The sequence below is a fragment of the Aythya ferina genome, assembly GCF_964211825.1.
Source record: "Aythya ferina genome assembly, chromosome: 5".
Classification (NCBI taxonomy): Eukaryota; Metazoa; Chordata; class Aves; order Anseriformes; family Anatidae; genus Aythya; species Aythya ferina.
The window spans coordinates 40,909,358-40,933,113 of record NC_140301.1 but is presented as its reverse complement, the minus strand read 5'-3'; the positions used below and the strand labels follow the sequence as shown (position 1 = coordinate 40,933,113).

At 34.4% G+C, this 23,756-nt stretch overlaps 1 protein-coding gene across 3 annotated transcripts in view; it reads left to right on the top strand.

Moving 5' to 3' along the window:
- The window catches only part of MIPOL1 (mirror-image polydactyly 1), a 205,431-nt gene that overhangs the window by 18,941 nt on the left and 162,734 nt on the right, over positions 1-23,756 (top strand). For 2 of the 3 annotated variants that reach the window (XM_084521481.1, XM_084521482.1), the window contains exons 1-3: positions 10,797-10,943; positions 12,465-12,533; positions 14,896-14,975. In XM_084521481.1, coding sequence (XP_084377607.1) covers positions 14,903-14,975 — 73 coding nt within the window. In that variant the 5' untranslated portion in view covers positions 10,797-10,943; positions 12,465-12,533; positions 14,896-14,902. Of the gene's footprint in view, positions 1-4,938; positions 5,087-10,796; positions 10,944-12,464; positions 12,534-14,895; positions 14,976-23,756 lie in introns of those variants that run through there. The other variant, XM_084521480.1, reaches the window with a different exon arrangement.

Here is a 23,756-nt window from a genome sequence, read left to right as displayed (position 1 = left end):
ATATTGTTTATTTTCTTTAACCTTTTATTCAGTTAATTCTGGTGTTCTTCGTGTTATTTTCTCCACATGTGTTTATCACAAGGTATTCAAGGTACTACTTCCTAAGCATGCCTCATCCTGACCATAGCCACTTCAGACCAAGGGCCACTCGTTTTGCCATGTGTTGTTTTTGCTCATAGCGGTCTAGACCACCACAGTTATGACATTCCTGCTTTAATCACAAAGGCCCAGTGAGCAGCTTAGTTTGCTGCAAACATCTAGGAATTCCACTACGAGCGTGCAGGAGGCACAGGGGGAACCAGTCCTGCCTTGTGCGGGGCAGCTCTGCTGGTGGAGATCTGCCCTGTCTGGAAAATTACAATTTTGTTATCAGCCTGTATAGCTATGTCATTCCCACTTCATCAAAATGTCTGTGGGCTTTTTTTTTTTTTTTTTTTTTTAATGCTTTACTGGGCGTGTTGGTGCACATGGGGCATGGATGAATTGTGCTTCTTGCTTTTCTTTCAGATCTGCCACCTTTGAGCACAAATCTTTAAGTTGTGTTTTTTTGTTGGTTTCTTTTTTGACCTTCTCTTATTCTGAGCCTTTTACTTTGCTTAAAAGAAAGCTTCTGTGTAAATTGTAGCACTTGCATACAAAGTACTTGAGCCTGTGCAGTAGTGAGAACTTGGCTTGAGAAACAGTTGACTTTCTTTGACATCGACATGCATATGTCTAAGGGCAGTAGACACTGGGGTGGTTAGTAGAAGTAATGCTAATTAATGCTTGTGCTAAAAAAGCAAACAAACAAAAAAACTAAACTACTAAGTTGGGGCATTTGTATAATTTATATTTAAGTCCAAAAAATTGCTCAGTGAAGTGAGTTTTCAAGGATCACTAAAAAGCACATCTGGGTTAAACTAATGGCTAATATTAAACTGCTAATGCTATGGCATTGAGTGTAAAGTTGTGACTGCCCTTTTATAGGGGAAAAAAACTTCCTTGCTTACCTTTTTCAGCAATAATAAAAATCTAAGCTGAGTGTTAATAATTGTCCTGAACCACCAAATTCAGATTTCTACTCTACTTTCTACTGTTCTTCACTGGAATTTGTGATTTCTTGTGGCTTTTATTTTCTGTCATTTGCACATGGTGCTACATTTTCTCCCCTAATCAGATGTCTTTCTTTGTCATAAAATCGTACTTTTTTTATATACAATATTTTGATTTGCTGAATGGCAAATATATTCTTTTAGCTGGCTTATTTCTTGAACAGGTATTCTGGAAGACAGAGTGTACTTGTCTAAAAATCAACTGTGGGGTTGAAGCCCTAGATAGAATCATAGAATCAAAGCCTGAGTATTAAAAAAAAAAATAATAAAATGTCAAGATAATGAGAAATCAGAAAATAAATTATACCTCTTACTAATTTTGACTTGTATTCAAACACAGAAATACAGAAATATGTAGCATAGACACAACATGGTTACAGAGAGATAAAATAGAGTTTTACAGAAGCATAATAGGTTTTTTGTTTGGTTGTTGTTGTTTTATTTTGGTTTGTTTGTTTGTTTTTTTAATTTAACATTTATTTATAAGATGAAGGCCTGGAATTCTCAGCATAAATCACAGTATGGTTCTGATGAATGCCAAGGTCAGTAGATGGAAACTTTTTCACTTGCAAAATGCATTTCTACTGTGGAAAATACCAATTAAATAAAGTGAAACTGATAAGCACCACCTTTCTTACTATGCATTCTTCACTTGCTTTATAACGTTAAAGATTTGGATACTTTTGGTATTCAAAGGAGTAAATATGTATTAACTCTCTCAGTATCTTCCCATACATTACCTGTAGCCCAATTAACATCTTATTAATTAATATAAAACTTGCTTGAATTTTTGGCCAAGAATGGAACTGTTGTTGAAATATCACTGAGAAATTAGATTGGCCCTGTAAAAGCAGACTTTTATGTACTGAAGATATGGTTGATGGGATCCAAATGATGCAGAGATGTTAGATCATATTTGAAGAATGATGAAGAGTGGTAAGAATTAGACTTCTCAAGGTATCATCTACTTAACAAGTACTGTTAACTAGACAAAAAGTTATTTTGTCAGGCTCGATATTTTGAAGAAGTGTTGGCTTCCAAGACGTCTTGATCAGCTGCTCTTGTTATGCAGAAATAGTCATTTTCACATCTGTTATTAGTTATAGACTCCAGGTTTTCTGAGCTCCTGTTGAAGCACCGCTGTCCCCGAGGTCAGTTATTTGCTGCTGTTCCTTATGTTAAGTCATGTCAAAGGGTTGTGGTGTATGTGACTCAGCAGCCCAAGAGTGCTGACCTGATGTTGCCTCTAGGTAAGTGTTGGAACTACAAATGGTCTTTTGTGTTCTTCAAAGCTCTGATTTGTGAGGTTCCAACTTGTTCCATTTCATCAAATCAAGGGGCTCTGTGAAGGAATCAGAATCTGTCTGATCAAGATCTTTGTTGGATAGACTTCAAGGTTTTGTGTGCCATCTGGTTTAACGAGCATGAAATTGTAGTATGGCACAGGTCAGCAGCTTTAATTTGCTGGGCTGATGACCAGATCATTGATGTCTGCTCCTCATTGCCATTTAGAAAGAATGCCGAGTCACAAAGATTGATGAAACTGCAGAAGGACTGATAAGGAAGTGTGACTCCTTGTGAGGTAGCACTTTTTCTTTTTGATACAATGAGATTTCTTTCAGGATCATAATGAACCCATTTCTTATGCTAAAACTGTTAAAAGGATGGTAGTGTACCCAGTTGACTAGGTTGTTTATGGCACCCTAAAGGTATGAAAGAACAGAACACCAGTGAAAGATTCCTTTAATCATAAATGTTATGGATGAGTGTGTAATGGTTGTGTCAAGAGACTCTTGTCCTGCAATATACCTACAGCCATCCAGCTAAGGGTGCTTAAGTTAGTTTCCTACACTAGCGTAGCATAAAGGTATGGCAATGTAATCATAGCTAGGAGCAAAATTTAGGCTTTTGCTTTGAGGCCTCAGAATGTGATGGTAGCAAAAATAAACATGGTTGTGGAGTGTAACACTTTTTCTCACACTGTACTGAAGGTGACTGCTGTGGAGGTGTACAAGGTAACTCTAATTAAAACAGTTTCCCCTTGAAATGTAATTTTGTTCCTCCTCTTCACTATCCAGTGGTAGACTAATATTTGTCTCCAGAATGTTTTTCCAGGATCTGAAGTGGAATTACAGTATCTGAAGGTTACTAAATATTAGGCAAAAATTATAATTCTCTTCATAGTTTAAAAGTATCTTTCATATTTCAAAAACCCTCCTGGATGTAAAATTCTTTTGGCAAACATTCACTATCTTGCACTTATGAGAGAAAACTTACTAAAAATAGCATATGCTGTTATCATACTAAGGTTCCCCACTGGTTATATCTGCCCAGTAGTTTGTTTTCTGTTTGGCCTAATATGCACTTTGCAAATTTATCTTAAAAGTTAAAAAACAAAAAACAGTTTACTGAGTATTTAGTATTACATTTTCTTTCCAGTAATGCAGCCATTCAGCTAGTTCTTAAGAATCCCACATGTAGTGAAAATAGCACAATGATGGATAAATATATATGTACGTGTGTGTGTGTTAATCTTGTTTTTTTTTTTAAACTAATCCAGTAAAATATAATTATTTGTAAAAGTATTACAGTTTACTAATGCAAGTGAGGAATTTGATATTGTGAGTAAAAGCAGAATTTTTTTCCAGTTGCTATAGAAATTATTTCATAATATTATATTTCAATTAATAAAAAATAGATAATATTCTCCAAAATATTTTGAAACAATATTTGAAACAATTTTTAAAACAAAATATTTTGAAATAATAACCTGTTATCTGATTTTAAAATTGTGTTTGGAACAAACAATTGTTATTTACAGGGTGTCTGGACTTCTCAGATATCTAGAGATGCAGGTTTTTAGGAAGGTGTTTCTTAATGGTTTTCTGAGAGTATGAGTGTATTTTTATTTTTATTATTTTTATTTTTATTCCAATCTGTTTTGAAAACACTCTGGGAAACCTTCAAATCCTAAACTGCTTTTTTTTTTTCCTTAAATTTAGCTTTGTTTAGAGTGAGCATCCTTATAAATCAAAAGTAACTTTGCACCTCAGTGAAGTTCAGTGTGATGTGTAAAAGAAATTCACTGAACTCTTACGCAGGTTGAGCATATTCTAATAAGCTAAGTTATATAAGGCAAAAACTGCCATCTAACCATTGTACCTCTTTTTCCAAACCTGTCTACTCAGTACATTCACAGTCCAACTGAAGAACTGAGTATGGTGAAATACTGCCTTGAGATCAGAAGGAAGCAAAAGAGGGCTGTTACTTATTGAAATGTTTTCAGAAAGGGAAATAACTGTTTAGATGTTGTGGTTTTAAAGTCTTGAAGAAATTAAAAGAATTAAGTACTCTGTGAATGCAGTGTCAAAGTGACATAACTTTATCAGAAAAATTACACCTTTTTTACATTAAAGTTTGAACATGTTAGGTTTTGCTTTTGACAACAAGAAGTCATGTTAAGTCTTGCCTTCAACAGCAAGGTGTCATAAAAGCACAGCAATCAAGAAAAGTTGCCTTTCTTCATAGTGTTTAAGAAATATTCCAAATGATTTTCTCCCTTCTTTCCTCCCAGTTTGACTGTGAAATAGAAAGCTGTTTAGGAGGTTTTTCTAATGCTGTATTAGACACAGAAGACATCCTAGTGCAAATACCCAACCTTTTTATTAGCTATTCCTTCAACATACAAGGTGAAGCTCTGGAGTCTAAAAGTCTTACAGTTTCAGCATGTCCAAGAATATCTTCAGAATTGTTCTATTTGTGTGTGTCTGTATATGTGTAAAATCTTGCATACTATGTATACTTATGTTATCAAGTCTTCTTGCTTTATCTTATTTATTTTTTTTAGTGATGCCAAGCAGTGCAACTTGTAATGCCCAGAACGTCTGACAAACAAGACTCAAACTGTTCAACAAGATTATGTGCATGAGAAAGCAGTCATCAAAATGAGCTTGGGTTTCAGAAGTGCTAAGTAAGGATTTTGCCTCCTTTGTCTAGTAAGTGGATTTAGAGCTCTTTTGCTCCACCCAGGAATAAATTGTGGGGCCAATATTCAGCTGCTCTCTCGGCTCTCTGAAACCTAACCTAATTTCTTCTTTTCACCTCTGGTGTCAAGTGTCGTGGCAATTAAAACATTAATGTAGCTTGATGAATCAAGGAATAATGAGTGTTAGATATCAGAATTTATGATGAAGTTGTAAGAATGAAGAGAACATCCATCGGTTTCTTTTTATAAAAACTGAAGAGAATCTTGCTGAAACTGGCTTGAGAATTCTAGGTCTGAAACTTTTCCAGGATTTTTTTTTCTTCCATTTGTCTTTGTGGAAAGAATCTGACTTTTTGAAGCTCAGAACCCCTAGTAAAAACTTCTGTCAGTTATATAATCTTCAACTTACCTGAACCTCTTTTTAGATTGTTCTCAGATAAGTTCTTTAAGGCTTCTTCATTGTAAATTATTTTCATGTTTTAGCCAAATAACATGCTTTCTAAGGCTTTCAAGTAACTTCAAAACACAGTAAATAAATGTTTTAAACAATGTAAGTTGGTCTGGCTTTTCTATTCTGTTCTTTATTCTTTATTTATTATGATGTTTTATGTAATCTTAAATGACGACAAGATCAAGGAACGCCAGTTCCTCAATGATCTAATTATGCAAGTGCATATTTCCAAAAATACTGAAATATTTCATTGGTTGAAATAGAAGAACGGAAATGACAGAGCTTTTATTGTATTGGGAATCTGACAATTTTGCCTGTTTTTTTTTTCAAGTTATCCTGCATCTCTTTCTAGACCTTTTTCTTTGAGTTTTCGATCATTTGTAAGTTAACTATTTTAGATTTTTAACTTTTATTCACAGTAGATATTTCTTTTCTACTCTGTGAAGATAACTTTTTTGGTCAGTTTCGGCTGAGAAAAAGTTTGAGGTATTTTCCAAAGAAGCTTAGATTAAAGATAAATATGTTTTTCCCAAAGTAAACAAAAATATTGCAGTAGTTTGATTGAGAAGAAAGCATTTGTTAGTGAACTTCATGAGTTTTGCACGGGCCCACATATCAAGCCTTTCAAGGTCCGTATGGAATGCATGCCTTTCCTCCAACATGTCAACCATGCCACTCAGCTTGGAGTCATCCACAGTCTTGTTGAGGGTGCAGTCAGTCCCACTGTCCATGTCGCTAACGAAGACATTAAATGGTACCAGTCCCAATACAGACCCCTGAGGGACACCACTTGTCGCTGGTCTCCACCTTCTCACTTACAAGTATTTGTAGTAAACTAATATTTGTTTGTTTATTTATTTAGTATTTGTAAATGAAGACACTGTGTGCTGGATATAGTTGATAGATTTAAAAAGAAACATAACTTGAAGAGAGACTATAAATTTGTTGAGTTGTAGGCAAAAGTATGTTGATGTTCACTCCTGTGCAACATCTTACAATCGTGCAAGCACATTTTAGGAAACAGTTATGATCTTACATAAAGAGGACAGCTTAAAGGACAGCTTTCTCTTCAGATACTCATTTTTAAAAACTGGTGGCTCGGTTAATTCTGTTAAAGATCAAAACTGATCTGGATTTGTTGCTTTATTTCTCTACTCTTTTTAGTTTGTAAAATTTCAGGTGTCATGATTCTTGTCAGCTCTTGAATTTGAGTGGGTAGATAATTTTGGGGTACATACAATGCACTGGATGTTTTGTTTTATGACAGCACAGGAGGTGCGTTTGTGCTCTCATGCTGCTCAAAATGTTCTGACATAAGTAGTTGGTACAGCTGTATTTCTCTGAGAGGCCTGTGGGCCTCGTTCACTACCAGGTCTTGAAAGGATGGCACATTTCTAGCAGGCCTTAACATGTTTAGTACTCATGATGGTTCTTGATCAGGTTCCAATATCCACAATATTTTGTAGCCCTTATGCTTTACATTTTTAATATGTTTGTTGTCAGGAAAAAGGGGGCTATTTAAAGAACTTTGAGAAATGTGAGTTGGCTGGATAAACTGAGACTTTCTTTGCTTCCATTTGTTTTGTTGCCTCTGTTCCTTTTCTAAGTTTCTGCTCAATCTTCATTTGTTCTGTGAAGTCAGCTCAACAATTAAATTGGGTTGCTTTAGACAGGAGAAATGTCATTTCTGTTTAATGTTATTACTTGTACTAGTGGTTTATTATTATGCTACTAAATAACCCCTTCTCATTTTTACACGCGCATAATATTCTCTGACTTTATTTTTGTTCTTATGGCAAAATCTAGGCTAGAAACTTACTTATATGGTAAAATAAATAATTCTTGTGCCTTTCTACTTTTTCTCTGGTCTGCTGTCCTGCACTGTCAAGTAGAAAGCAATGCAGAATTTAGTGTATTGTAGTAATACTAGTTTTGATGACTTTAATTACAGTCATTGGCATAATAAACTAGGTAGGTAGGAAGGCACTTCTGAATATCACCCAGTTCACACCTCTGCTAGACCAGGCCGTCTAGCTTGTTAGGTCAGCTTGCTATATCCAGATGAGTTTTGCCTTTCTTTAGCAACAGGAGATTCAGTGTTTGACCTTCCTCACTGTGAAAAAAATCCTTTACCTTCCTTGTAAGTCATGTGCTACAGACCTCTCATCATCTTTCTGGCTCTTCTTGACTTCCTTCAGGATATCCCTGGGAGTCTCATACTGGACACAGCACTTAAAGTACCATTGTAGAAGTGTTAAATAGAAAGGATTTATCTACTGGTGGTGATTTTGTCAGCAGACTGTAATAGGCATCACCGTGAGGACGTATTCCTAATTCTACTAAATATTCTTTGCTCCAAATAGGACAGAAGCTGCTTTAAAAATCTATGTCTTTATCTGTGCAGGCTATGGAAACAACAGCGTAGTTGTAAACTATTTAGCTATGGAGATCTAGTGCCCTGGACAATACGTAATAATTGACTGGAAGACCAGTGATTTACTTACAACAAAGCTGAAGGATGGTTAAATGAATTGACTATTCTGCACTTAACCAAAGCATATCACGGTTTCGTGATTAGAGTGAAAAATAGAAAAAATGTTAATGGAGAAGTCACAGAAGAAAGCTACCTCACAGAACACACATGCAGATGAGAAAGATGGACAAAAAGGTAGAGACAGACTTTAACAAGATCCTGTGCAGTTTTCTTTACATTTCAAAGACATGGCAGAGAGGAAGAAGGAAAAGGCATGTATTGTCAGAGGAAAGACAAAACTAAATAAAAAAGAAAAGAAATGGAAGACAAAGGGCAGCTAAAAACTGGGATAGAAGAGAACAGAGTAGGCTGAAGATTGCTTAATAACTAAAATACAAATATTGTTATTTCATTTTTTTTAACGGGGGAGAGAGAATATAACAGGGGTAAGAGATATGGGGATCAGTGATTTAATATGCAGATAAAACACTTCCTTGTATGTGTGAAGAGAAAAATGAGCCTTGAAGACACTGACCTAATACCAGAAATTAGTCAGGGAGGAAAAATAAACAAAGATAAAAGTGCATGTCCTTTATCCAATTAAATTTAATTCAGGAACAGGTACAATCTACTCTAAACCAGTTAAAAACTGCAACAAAAGATGTATTCTCTCTTGCCTTTGTCAAAAGCACAAAACAGCGAATGAGTACTCTGTTTCAGAGTATGTCATCGTTAAAAGCATCAGATGCAAATTCTTCATAGAGAATGAGAAGTTTGTGCAGCAGAATAAAAAATATCTGAGCCCTGGTTCTCCATGTTTTTCTGATATATACAGGTTGCTCAGAACTTAATGCAGGTGTCTCATCTCTTTCAAGGCCAAGAATTGCTACAGGAGAAAAGCTAGGGATTATTATATTATTCTGCCCTCTGGGAAAATGTTTTTTTCAAGCTTCCAGATAATGCATTTAACTTCTAGAAGTCAAAATCTGGAAGTCTTTGTGGCAGTGCTGGAGTTTTACATGTGAAGTACTACTCATGCTGCATTCATTCATGGGGAGGGCTAATACACTTGCATAGCTTTTATATTCCCTTTAAAATGAAACAATATTTTGCATGAAATATTTCTATTTTAAAGCAAAAAAGAGTAATAAAATACAATACAATAAGTAACTCCATAATCAAATTTAAAAGTATATTTAATTTCATGGCTTTCAAATACCTAAGAGAGTGATTTTATTCCACACCTGACAAATATTTACAGTGACTATTTCAGTTATTCTTTGCCTAATATTTTTCTAATTTCCCCAAACTAATTTTAACTTATTTAGAGTTGCATTGTGTTTCTGATTTTCCATAAAGTTGTGTATGTTAGTGAGGAAATGCAAATACTTTTGTGGAGGAGTGTATCACTGCTTCAAAACTTGTCATGCACCTGAGCTAAAGAAAACAATCTGTTCCCTAGGGAAATGTTTCTAGAAGGTAATTTTGTTTCTTATATAGTATACCCTCCTAAATTAAGTTCTTTTGCTTAGGTTGGCCTGAGGCAAAACGTTTCAGGATATTTTAGGAGATCCTGGTGATCTAATTAAGCTTACAAAAATAACACTAACATTCATTCTTTATTTCCCTATCGATGAATTGTGTGGTGTTAACCTCTCCTTTAGAGCTCTGTCATTGGCAACTGCACTGTTAGGCAGGACAAAGGGTGGCTTGGTGCCATTCCCAAGGGTGCTGGGAGCTGGTGTCTAGTTCTGCCAGAGGCTGAGCAGGTAGAGGAGCCCCCCTTTGTGGCAAATGCTTCCAAGACCTAAGGACTTTTCATTAAGAAGAGGTGAATTCCATCAACACCAGCAGCCATTTGCTTCTTGTTGCAGCAGCAAAGATTCAGTAGCTCAAGACCTGTAAATGTGCAAACAAGGAAGAGGGATTTACATCCATCAGGGCTTCATACAGAGGGGTTTTCAGCCCTTTGGTTTCCAGGGAGGGAAGTCAGGAACTGAGCTCCAGGAACTGAAAAGCTGGACTTCCTCATCTGCTGCCCAAGGCGGGAGTGTGCTGGGAGCTACAGCAGACTGGCAGGAGTCAAAATGCTTTGGGTCAACATCACTGGTCCGATGGTTGAAAGTTTGTGATATTGTGTGGGTGCTCACTTGTGTGTGCATAATCTATATGCTGCAGAAGCTCCTGAGTTTGTTTTTTTCTTTGTTTATTTTTTTTCCTCTGAAAGTGGAAATATGTCCACAGCTGCAATAAAAGCTACCCAGAACTGCAAAAGCACTGTATGCTTCGTACCTTTGTAGATTTATGGTGTTTTTATATACCTCTTGTTTTTGTTTAATTCCTCTCAAGTGTTTGTGTTGGTAAGTAATTTGAACCAGTATTGGAATGCCTTCTTCTTAAATAACTCATTATTTTGTTCATTTTTTTTTCCCCTTCTAAGATCCACTTCAAAATGCAATGTACCAAAAGGCAAAATATTTTGATGACAATCTTCTCAGTAAGAAGTAGTAATTTTAGCACTAATGTATTAAATAAAATAATAATAACAATTATGAAGGCAGTGTAGTGAGCTAAGTGAGCTTAGTTCCCATGGTTGTCTGTTACGGTTGTGAATAATTCAAACATAAGCATGAAAAGAAGTTGGGAGTTTGCAACTGTGACTGCTTGACTCTTGTTGGACAATAATAAGATTTCCTTTGTTTTGACATTCTTTAGGAAAAGGCTGGTTTTGCTGAAGTATATACCAGTTAAATGCTGTTGTGTTTTTTTTTTTTTTTTTTTTTTTTTTTTCCACAGGGCACCCATGCTAAATGGGAATGTTTATGTATTTCGTACATATACTTATGAAATTAAGCATCTAGTCTTTTTTTCTCTCTGGAAGGTACTTCTGCAAATCAGCAGTCCATATATGAAGAGTTAAGATGATATCATCTGTTGTTTAAGGTAAGGCTAAGGACAAATATTATTACTATTTGATAATAGATTCTTAATCCTTTGTTTTGTGAAGTGTTGATGTCTTCATTAGTCTTAAAATATGTTGCACATTCACAGAAAGCCTGAAATATCAGTATGTGGACCTATCAATTTTAATTATGACTCATTAGAACATCTAATTTTTTTTTTTTGCTTAAGGTGCACAAATGTACCATTGAATCTGTTTTTTAAGTTTTTTTTTTTTCACTTTAATGTCTGAATCCAAATTCATAAAGAGTTGGAAAAATGAGATGTCTGAGCTATAGGATTCACAGGGATTTTATATGAAGCCTATTTAATCAGGATAACACTGTTATTAATATTCATAAAGTCAGCTGGAACACAGATGACAGTCTATGGAGCCTAAAATTTTTTACTTGTGAATTTATTAAAAGCAGCTTAAAAAATTAATGGAATTTAAGTAAAGTTGACGAAAATGAAAATCTTATGTTAGCAGAAAAAAAAATCTTTATTAGAACTTTCTCTAAGACCATCTTGCATTGATATCTTTGACAGATCTCATTGGCACTTAAAGAAGAAAGATGCATGAATGGTCATTTAAAAGGATTTAAACACATTGGCACATTAATTTTTACATGAATAATAAGTAGTTTCCAAAAGCAATTAACTTACAGTGTACAAGATTTGAATAGAAAAATAGGACTGTGACATCAAAGGGCAAAGCAAATGTGCTGTACATTTTAAACTTTTAATAATATGACATCTTAAAGTAATTTATTTAATTTCCACAGTAGGTACAGTCACAGTGACGATATTTGTGTTCAACTTTGGTTTGTTTTGAAATACACAGAGATCAGGAACAAAGGCATATCTTGATGCCAAAGTTCTCTTGGTAAAGAACAATTTCATGCGCTAGCAATGATACATCCTTTTGAATAAAGCTTTTTTTACAGTCAATTTATGCATGTGGAAAATAGTCAGATACTGGTCCCAGCATACGATTCTTTCATGTGCTGGTGTGTGCTGCACTGGGAAGCATCTGTTATTTCTGTAGAGGACAAAATAGGTAGATCTGGGATTTCTTTAATTAGTGGGAAGATATTGGTTAATTTATATTTACAGAATATGTAAATATATATTATATATATAATATATATATATATGTTTATATGTAAGTGGTTTTGTACTTAAATATTTAGAGTGAATTTTACTTGACTATTGTTTATTATATTCATCAGATAAAGGCTATTTTCCCCCCTCGGTTTCTTTGCTTAATGTAGAAGTAGTAGTCTTAACAAACACTGATTAAATAAATAGATAGTGAATAGGGAAGTCAGTATTTAAAATTAATTCCAGATTTTGATTTACAGTTTCATCTCGTATTTTCAGTTTTGTTTAAGTCTACCAATATATTTTATTCTTCATCTTTATTTTCATTGTTAGATAGATTGATTATTAGCTGATTGTATTGAAATTAAAGAAAAGCCTTGAAATAATTGTATTTGTTTTTTTTTGATGATTCCTCCTGAGAAAACCTTCATGGTTGTGTCCAGCTGCCGATAGGTGTCGACTTGAAATTTAATACTGAATAATAGTTTGGTAAGTTTAGATTCCAAAGATATGTTACCTTTGAAACGCCCACTGTAAAGCTATATCTTGAATAATACATAAATGTTGTACATAAGTTAGATACCCACTGCAGTATTCTTGTATGTGTTCAGAACAACCAGTTTACTTAGTGTACGGAATATTTGGCCTTCTATTTCTAATAATAGGGAAAGTATACTGAGAACCCTAGGGAGCTCCCCGAAGGTCTTTGTTTCACTTCGATAAAAAGGTTGCCTTAATTTGATATCAAAAGTATGTTTATTTTCTGTAAGTTTACAACAGAAAATACCTGTTAATTAACAGAACATATTTTCGCTACCGAGTCTGTGAAATGAGTCTCGACTTCTTTCTCCAATTATCTATTTGATATGCTCTATTATTTCCAGGAGAGGGCAGCATTTTCCTACCTGAGGTACTTGAAAGAACATGCCCTGCTTAGACTGTCAATGTTTCTTGTAATTACTCCCAGTATATTTGTTGCTTGCTTATGAATTAACTTGCATTTATGGAACTAAATCATTCCAATCATTTAATTACACCTGAGGAGCTGAACTATAATTGCTTGCTTCCAACTAGGATCTGATATGGCTTGAGCAGTATTAATTTGGTGTTTACTTTTCTGAGTGCTAAAAGCATTAAAATGATTGTGCAATGGGATTACATTTTACTAATTGCTGGCATTCATTAGCTGGGTAAATGGCGAGGAAGAATGACTGTATATTGTGGAGGGATAAAATTATGGTTTTAAATAGTATATTACTAGGCACATTAAGGCCCTAAGACATGTTTTAAAATACTCCAGAGGTTATTAAATACCGTATTTTCTTCATGTCTTGCTATATGAATATCTTATTAAAATACTGCAATTATTATGAACCTTTTTGTGCAATATGTAGGGAAATGGCTTCATTGACAGAAACCTATTTCTTGATATTAATAACCTTCTATATTTTCACCTAATCCAAAGGTAAATGAGGAACTTAGGAAAAGATTGCCAACTCCAGATCAACACAGTTATACAGAATTGAAAAAGAAGCGTACAGCTTCATTTAAGGGACTTCTATAAGGAACTTGGTGTTCTGTAATGAAGTGGTTTTTTTTTGTTTTGTTTTGTTTTTTTTAAGACCTAAGCACATCAAGTCAACATTTTCTTATAATGCCAATTTATAGGTAAAAACAAATATGAGCTAGATATGGATTTCTTGAATAAATGCTAGTCTCTAATTTTACGTATTTGCAGAAGTATTATATTTTTTTATAATCTGAGAGATAAAAAAGAAAATATCTGCCTCTTTTGGTGTCATGTAGGAAAAAAAAATCGTCTCCTGCTTTATTAATTAAAAATACATGTCCTGGTGTAATGCACTTGAATTTTAAAATGTTTATGTAATGTGTTTTGGTTTAACTTCTACATTTATCAACACAGTGACAATTCTTTGGGTATTTTCATGGTCTGGTTATTGCATCTTCAAGGCATGTGCTGTATCTTTTTAATAAGTGTAGAAAAATTTTTGCAGGGAAGAAATACAAAATAAGCATAATGATATAGTAAAAGTTGAAAAATTGTTCTTTGTATAATACATTTTAAAGGAGATGCCTTTGTAAGTAATAAAATTTCTGGTAAGCTTACTATATCAGTAAGATTACTACTTTCTTTAAATTTTTAACCTATAATAATATATATTTTTACATTTAAAATGTTACATCGTAAAACTAACATTTTACTGTAGGGCTTATGTTTGAGTTTGAGGGTTGTCTTTTGAAGATCCTCAGTTACATGAAGTATTGCAACCATGTAATAAATTGTACAGTCTGAAGCAATATGTATGCAAGTAGTAGGATGTGTTAAATTATTTATTTGTTTAGAAAAATGTTTGAGTACAGAGTTGGCATTGTCAAGGGCCACTTCATCTGTATTTAGCCAGGAAATTCAAGCAGGTGAAAGAATGTTTTAAAGTGAAGCATATACTACCATCTGTAATAATTACCAAAGTAAGCAGTCTCATTCCTTCGAGAGTGGACTATTCAGTGTGGTTTGTGCTGTGCTCAGCAGCATGTACTTCCAAGATCAGACTCTAGAACAAGAAGACAAACTAATAAATTTTGCCATGAAGGCATTGCATGCTGTAGAAAGCTGAACTAAAGCATAATGTAAACTAGATGTGTGAAGAAAATATCTTTTACTGAGAAATACAATTTAACACTCTTTGTTAGAGTACACAGGCTTTATTGTGCTATTATAAATATTTTTAAATCGTTTGTCTTGTAAATTTTCTGTCAAATGAAGGCAAAGTATAAGTGTGTTATAAAGTATTGTTTCAAGTTTATTTATCTAGAGTTTGCTTTATTTTAGCTCTGAAATGTTGGAGGAAAAACTGGAGTCAGTGCCAGATCAAACAAGTTCAGAAGAACAAATGGAGAACTCGTCAAAAGGTAAGGACTTTTAAGATATTAATAAGGAACCTCAGGTGTTGTACCAGTGCTAGGCAGTGACTGGAATGTATTTGTTCTTGCCGATATGTAGCTGACTTTGGAAGAAAAGAAAAGGGGGAAAAAAACAAAAAACAAACAAACAAAAAAAACCCAACAAACAAACCAAAAAAAAACCAAAAACAAAAAAAAAAAAAACGCTGCCTCTGAAAAGTATTTGGGTTAACAGGAGAGCAGCTACAAATGTGATTCTTTCTAGACCTCTATATATGTGCAGGCAAAGTAAGGAATGTAACGTATCAGCTTTATTTTCTGGGTTATTGAAGCTGCTTTTGTACAATCCTGACAAGTTTTATTTAAGTTCTCAGCCAGTATACTACACTTACGCTATTTAAAATGTTGGAGAGTAAACAACAGATCTGAAGTCTCAAAGTAACTTTCTTTGCTATTCATACCTGGCCAAAGTATGATTGTCATCTACTAATATTAGTAATTTCTCACTATTACCTCAACCAAATGTAGTCAGTAAGGTAGGCTGTGAGGTTGAGAGGGTTAATGTGGAAGGAACGGCATTCATCCTTTCCATGGTTCATGGAACTTTAATCTTGATGTGGATAGATGCTTCTTTCTATATTTGGATGACCATATTGTTGTTCTCTTCTATGCTTCGTGAGAGAAACTTTTTCTAAAGTTTAGTCTGAGAGCATGTTACATGAATGACTTACTGAGAAAAGTGTTGGGAAGTGGTCTGTGTCTATATAACAATGCATAGGTTGAAGAAAGCACACACACAGGAAGGAGACCTTCAGTACATCATAGAAGGGTGGATTTTTTCAGGAAGTAGCTATATGTAGGTTGAAAATAAAAAATGGAATAGTTGTGTCAACATCTAAAATGCCTCTTACATGGGAACCTGATTTGACTTTATTTCTTTTGGGGAATCTTATGCTCTGTATTCTTTCTAAAACTGTAATAAATATCAAGTTTCTCATGAGGAGAGAAGGAATACTCCATTTTGGAGATAATGCATTTCTTAGTAATGTAAAGGAATTCCTATCTATATTATATAGATAGGAATAAGTATAACGAACTACTTGTAGACCCTTTTTTATTCATGACATTTTGAGCTATTACTGACCTAAATTAAAAATGTTTTTTAATCAAATACACTGAAAACAAAAATAGTTATGGTGTAATAAGTTACTGGAGAACTGTATTCGGAAAATTTATATTTCAAACGTGTTATGGCTTAATCAGATTTAGTAATTTTAGACCTTTAGGGGTCAGCATACCCAAAGAATGGTTCAAAAGGTTAACTTTTCCAAAGTAGGCTGCAAGTGAATACCACGAACTGATTCTCTGTGAAATATTTTCTGTCGAATTGCAAGAAATGATGTTCTTTTGCAGTTCTCAGATACTTTAAAAATTGGGTAGTTACTGAGTTTCATGTGTTTTATTCCTCTGATGCAGTAAGTTAAAATTTTGTGCTATTTAGAAAGCTATCTCTTCCAAGCTACCATTTAATGTATTTGTCAATGTAATGCAAGTTGTTGTATGAACATAGAAAAACTTGGAAGAAAATGTGTTATACTCTATTTTTGTGTGTGTCAGTCATTAGTAAGTCATAATTTCTTTATGCTTGTACTCTTAGGACACTAAAAAAAAAAAGGATTATGAAATAAATAAATCTTGTCATACTGGTTTGGTTAAGGTGTTTTTTTTTGTAAACTTCTATTTGAGTGTTAACAAGTTATTTTTTCTTATCATAAAGATGGCACCTCAATAAAATAACAGCAACAAAATATTCATTAGGTACCCTTGGTTCTATTACATTTTCTCATTGAACTACTATATCAAAGTAATTTTAATCTTCTGTTTAAATGTCTAAAGTTGAATTGTGTGTCCTTCTGTGTTCCACTTTCTTTATCTCTGATATCTTTCCTTTTTGCAGTGGGTACAGTACCATATCTAGCTGTTCTTACCTTATAACTTGGAAGGTAAAAAAGGTCCTTTTAGAAAAACATAATAATGACTTATTCAGTTTTTTTAATAACATAATGAGATCTTACAGATTATTTTATTTCGTGAAAAACAAGAGTTCTAAAGCATGTCTGATATTAAGTTCAGCTGATTGCTTGAGTGAATTTTCATCTAGTCAGAATTAGGAAAAACAAAGTACTGAAAAGTAGCAGGTTTATGGTGGTCGTGTGGAATAATATGTTACCTGTTAACAGGTGCTATAAAATAAAATGCTTGAAAGAAAGGCAGTGTTTAAGAAAAATATATCTGAAGTGTTTGAAAGTTGAGAATTTATTTTTAATGTTCTGCATTGTTTGGAATGTTCTTGCATGGATTGAGTCTTTCTGTCTCTAGTCTGGTATATTAAGAAGGGGTAAGTGCAAGGCTTATTATTTTAGGTTTGTATCTAATTCAAATGTACTGTTTATCTCCATAGGATCCAGTTTTTAATAGGGTAGTGACTTTTCTCATTTCTCTCTAAGAATACTTGAGGGAATGTATTAGGAGTGTTGGCAGCAGGCCAGTGGAGGCTATAATTTCCAGATGAAAAATGTTCAGAATACAAGCTAGAAAGCATAGGACCATAGTCCATTATATAAATAAACATATATTAGCAAATAGGTGCATAGCTTTACATTTTGCAGGGCACTGTACCTGGACGGTGTTGTTACTTTTACATGGTTTACATGCATGACAAAACCGGCACAATCATTAATAGTGTGAAAACATAGGAGGGGACCTGAAATTGGGTGCCTTATGTATTTACACGTATATTCAGGACTTGATAAGTCAATTTTACAAAAGAGCTAGCAGGACAGCAAAGTGGTGAGTGCAAATACTGAAGATAAATTTGTGTCTCATGTGGCTCATACCATGTACTGGGTTTGAATGGGTGCAGGTATACTTGTTCTGTTATATTGTATTGAACTACTGTAATCTTGCCTTGGTCATATTTCTGAGTGACCGTGATTTTTAAGGACAGGGTAGAAATTAGGCGGAGACTTTCAGTATAAAATACTGTTTGTTTTGTTTTGACAACAATGTTATAATTTTGCTGGCTCCAGAATGGAAAACATTGCATAATTATTATTTACATTTCCTAAAATGAGATAATTGATTATTTTTAAAGGGACAGTGGTTTGCTTACTTTCAAAGACAATTGTTAGATGTTATTCCAATGCTTGAAAACTATATATATTATTTTAAATCACTACTTAAAGCACATAATGTATTGCGTGTCAATGAACCAGTTCCACCTGTAAGAATTTGATGTCAGCTTTTATATAAGTACAGATACTTTCACTGTAGCTTCTTGTCCTGCAAAACAATATTTTTGTGGCTTATAAAAATGCTTTAAAATTGCATGCCAGTAAACTTTTCAGAGAAGGTTCTTGAAAGAACCACAGTAGTGTAGATTAGAATAAGATCGCAGAATCAGTTTGTGCAGGGAAGTTTGAAAAGTAGGTGTCTTATCTGGTGGTGAGCTGTTGTTTTCTAGTCCTGCAAAACTGAGGAAAAACAGAGGAGGAGTACAGGTGTGTAAACCTAATGAATTAGTTAGGTGTATATATAGCTGCTCAGACACAAGTGTATGCAATAAGCTTATGCATAGACAATAGTCTTCATTGCATTGTGTGTTTGTGTATGCATTTGTCTTGTGTAAGTGAATGGTGCTTGCTGTTTTGATTTGTCTTCCATGTAAGCTTTGCTTTCAGCATCAAACATACTCTGTGTAGCTGCCCATCTCCAAGTGGCAAGGGTGGTAACATGTTTCTCTGTCTAGTACTGGATGCGAACTAGAGGTCAAGAGAATAATATTCCTATGTATGACTCATGCAAGATCAATCACATTGGCTCATTAATAAACATTCATGTTGAACAACAGTAAGAATGAAAGATGAAGAAAACATCTTGCGTGGACGAAGGGGGAATAGCGTGCCACGACTTAAGAGCTAACAACAAATGAAAAATCATCAAATGCTATTTGATCTTTCTCATAAATCCTTTCATGTGTATAAATTCTCATGTCTCCTTTTTGCACCCCCTTTCATTTCTTATACATTTTGAATAGTTAAATACAGTGCATTTGTGGCCAGTCTGCATGGAGAAACATTCCTCATGAGAAGCACAATGAAGTCTCAGGTATCTGCCTGACTCATTGGGGTGTTGTGATTTTGTTAGACCCTTTACAATACACTGAAAATGTGTAGTGCCTGATCTATGCTGAGTCCTGCAAGCACTAAAGATGGGGAGAGTGCATACTGAATCATTTAGTTCTTTAAAGTTTGAGTGCAGCTAAATTCAGAATGTTTTGAAACGTGCTCCAGGAAGGAGCAGTGCTTATTCCCACAGTGATTGTTATGTGGTGCTCCAGAAGGACCTTTTAGAAGACCTAGCAAAAGTACAGAAATTTGGTTATTTTCTTCTTTATAAACGTTTGGTGCTTGTATTTTAACAGCTAGAATGAAGCTTAAGTTCAGAGTAACGTAACAAAGGATTCCGTTAAAAAAAGCATGCTCTGGTTCTCCAGGGAATGCACTGGAGACTCTCATTTGAGAGTTCATCTACAGCTTTAGTAGAGCTTTTACTTGAGGTAGAGGGTATGTGGGTAAGGTGTCTTCCTGGTACTTTATGCAGAGTGACCTTTCTCTTAAGTCGGACACTTTAAATTACAGTATTTTTTTCTTAACTAATCCTAAAGCTGTAGTTTTCTGGGATTTTGTTCAGAATATTAAATTCAGAAAAGCCTTAGTTGTTTGTTTGTCGTAGGGGGGGTTGAGTACGTTTGGATAAGCGAATTTTCACTATAATTAATGGACATCAGGAAACATGACCCTGCCTAGATAAAAGGGAGTTCTGGATCATTAAGATTTAGATAATGGAAGGGGTTATATGTGAAAATCAATTGTCTGAGATCACAATAGCAAAAGAAAAATGGGATAGAAAGGCTTACTTTGTTTTTAGCTGTTTTAGAAAACATAAACACCGCATGCTTAGTAAAACTCTAGCAGACACTATGTTTGGAAATTATGTAATAACTCCATATAGGCTGTAATGATATCCTGAAACCCTGTATTTAAACTAACCTGAATTACAATGAGAGATAAACAGAATATTTACCCATCCCTTATGAGCTGCTGCTGATATGTAAATTTATTCTTCTACTTTGCACAAATATACTTTTGAGCTACTGCTTAAACACTTCAAGGTCCTTAGCCAAACAGTTTTAATGATGCCTCCAATATTATGAAAGTGTGACATTTGATGAATGCCTTGTATAGTTGTGATATCGGGGAAAGTGTAAACAAAAAACGCACATCAAGTCATCGTGCAACACCTAGATAATTTATAATTTTACTGTTTATATCCATCTTGACATTTTTTATCTGCCAAAGGCAGGTTTCATTTGGAATCTTAATCTGAGATTTATTTGGTGGATCTGGAAATCATAGCTAGAGTTCCCACAGGAAATGGTCCATCTACCAACAGATTAAATGGCAGTCCTGCAGTTGTTAAGGGAGCTCTGCATTTAACACACATGCATACTCATTCAGTCAGCACTGTGGAGAAAAATTAAAGTAGTAACCCAGGTTTAGGAACAATGTAGCTAAAAAGTCCCATATTTGCTGAATGACAAAGGGTTATATAGCAGCATTTCATTTTATTATTCGTGCTTGAATTTCTTGTTTGCTTTGTTGAGTCTGCTGACGAATACTAATAAATGCCTGCAACAATCCAGACGAGAGATGCCTGGCAACAAAGCTATGCGGTGGACCTCCCTGATCTTCTCCAGTTCACAACCTGACCTTTTGAAAAATTGGCTGGGCTAAGCTGCAGAATTTGGGTGTAATGGTTATTGTTAACTCCAGCTTTAGGATTTATTAATTTGTGTGATCAAGACTTACCTATACTTCAAAGTTTCAAAAGACCAAACACAATCATCCATCCATTAGAACTAACATTGTGTTTCAGTGAATCCCACTTCGTATCTGCCTAGAGATTCTGCTATTTTGATGCATTCGGAATATAAAAATGCTTTTTCAAGTGTGAGACCAATCCAGTGAAAATCTGGTGTCTCCTCAGGGACTAATATTTTAAAATAACAATACGTTAATGAGTGGCAAATGGAGAGTGGAATGCCAAAGGAAATGTGATATTTACACATTAATAAATGCATCACGATTAACTGCAGTGACTACCCAAATAATGATTGGTCACATATTTTAAGGACTTAGAAGCATTTTTCTGTTTTAAATATTCGCCAGTTTGTACACAATTGCTATTTAGATGTAAAATAGGAGAGCAAAAGACTTGATAAGAGACAGATGAGGGAAACATCATTACTAAAATAATCAGAATCCTCAGAGAATTGTAAAAATTGCCTTTGCCAGAATAACTCCAACTGTTCTTAATCTCCCTCTCAATTTATTTCTTTATGAGGGGTGTTGCCAGGGTTCCACACAAGTACAGGTGAATAAAGAAGCATTCAAAGTAACACAGATGTACCCCTGCTTAAATTGCTAACACAGAATGAATTCACTGTTCTCTTTAGATTCCTTTAAGGAATTAAAAAATGGAATAATTTTAAGGAATTAAGCTTCTGAGTTTTGTCTGTATTTTAGTTGACAAAAAGGTATTTTCAGGCCTGTGTGTGTGTGTGTCATTAGAGCAAGCTAAGACAAAATATAATGTAGGTTATTTTTACTTCATTTGCAGAGACCTTTTTCAATAAAGTTCCAATGAGAATACATTGGGTTTCTTGACTGATTTTGGACTTCGTAAATGTTTAACTGTAGCCAATGATTGAGCATTTGAATTGCATTGTTTTGTTAATCTGACTGACTTCTAAAACAGTTTTAATTGTTCAAAAGTTTTCTGTATTAAAACCATAGTCAATGTAAAAAACAAAAACAAAAACAACAAAAAAACACCACATTTCTTCTGACTACTATTGGAATTACAAGAAGTTTGTATATGCTGTACGCTGCACATCTGTCTTCTAATGTAGAAATACTACGGTCTGTCATGTGAATTAAGATCATTGTTATAAAGGAGCGCAGAAGGATACCAACCTAGCTATTTTAAATTCCTCTTAATTTTTTGGTTATATAAACACTACTTTATCATTCATAAGTAAAAGTGATTTTTTTTTTCTTGGAGTCCATTTGAAATTAATTGCATTTTGTAGAATTCAGGCTTCCTTAAGCCCCTCTGACAGAGGAGAAAAAGAATTCCAGGTCTCTGAGGAGGAGAAAGAAACAAGAAGGGCTGCCAGTGAGGTAGCATAGCCTCCAAGATCCAGCATGGAATGGTGCCTTGGATTTCTGCAGCTTTATTTCTACCATGGCTTGTTTGATGACCTTAGCCTATTACTTCATTAATCACACTGTATGCATCAATCTTGCTCACTTTAAAATTACTATCATGGTGCTTATGTATCCTTTGCAAAACACCTTGAGAGTGTCCAGAAAATGTTGTTTTCAACATTTATTTCAATGAGTTTGTCATTTGTTTTGTAAAATAAGAGCACATATCCTGTCTCACTATGAGTTGCCTCATCCTTTTCACTTCGGCCATGGTGCTCTCTGCATAGCCAAGAGTTATGATTGTTGGGGCACTGAGTGTACAATGCATCTATATGGTGATTTCCTCTTCATAAGTGCTAAGCCCTTGGCACTTTTCATAAGTGACATTTTGGCTAGGCAGAGCACTGAAAAATAAAGACTGTTAACTTTGTATTACAAAACTATTTGGATTTCAGTTTTCACATGTTATTAGGTTCCTGTGACTGTATTTCTGCTTTGCAACACAAGTGAGACACTTTGAATCTTACTGAATAATCACCTTATAATTTGTCCATTTTTTTTAAACACTAGGAAAAGTGTGTCATAAAAGGATAATTGTTTGCTGTTAGTTGCAAGTTATTGGTTCTCAGTAGACTACACTGCATTGAAGGGGGCTAAGTGATTGCTAACATAAGTAAATCTGTAGTAAAACCAAAGGTGAGTAAAGCTGCACTTTTGTTTGTTTTGGAGAAAACACATCTTGACCTTGTACTTTTTGTACTGAGCTCTTGTAATTGTTTTCCAGAAACAGGAATTACTTTCTTCGTGAAAATAAGTGCAGCATCTTGCCATGGGATTAACTCTGAAAACTTGCTTGCAGATTGTGGAAAAGTTAAAAAATATTGAGCAAAAAGTTAAAAATAATAGAATACTCTTTGAGGTATGCATGTAAATCATGTATGCTGTGTCTGTGTCAACTTCAATAGGAATGAAAGAGGAAGCTCTGAAAATGCATAAATCCTAAACCAACTCCTATCTTTCCACTTATGCCAAGGAGCAGGATTAGATTTCTCCCACCAGCTTCATTTTCTTTCTTTGCATATTTATGCCTATAAAATCCTTTAATTTTGTGCTTCCCACTCCTTTTCAGGATTTATGCCTTTTAATCATTCAGTATGCGGTGAACAGTTGAGTCATCTGAGCTTTTCACAGGCACTGTGTTTGGTAGAAGTTGCAGTAGTTATACAGCCAAGTGAATGGATGCTTGTCTTTGGCAGAAAGGCTGAGTTGTCATTTTCAGTTCATGAAGCCACAGTACTAATTTGTCATAGCTAGAAAAGTTGGTAGTTATCAGGTTCAAGTTTTGAGTTCAACGTTAGTGTAGAATTTATATTTATTTGTATGTATTTTTATCTAAGAATTCAAGTCAAATGGCATTAGATATTATGAATTTAAGACAATTCCATAATCCATTTTTTCA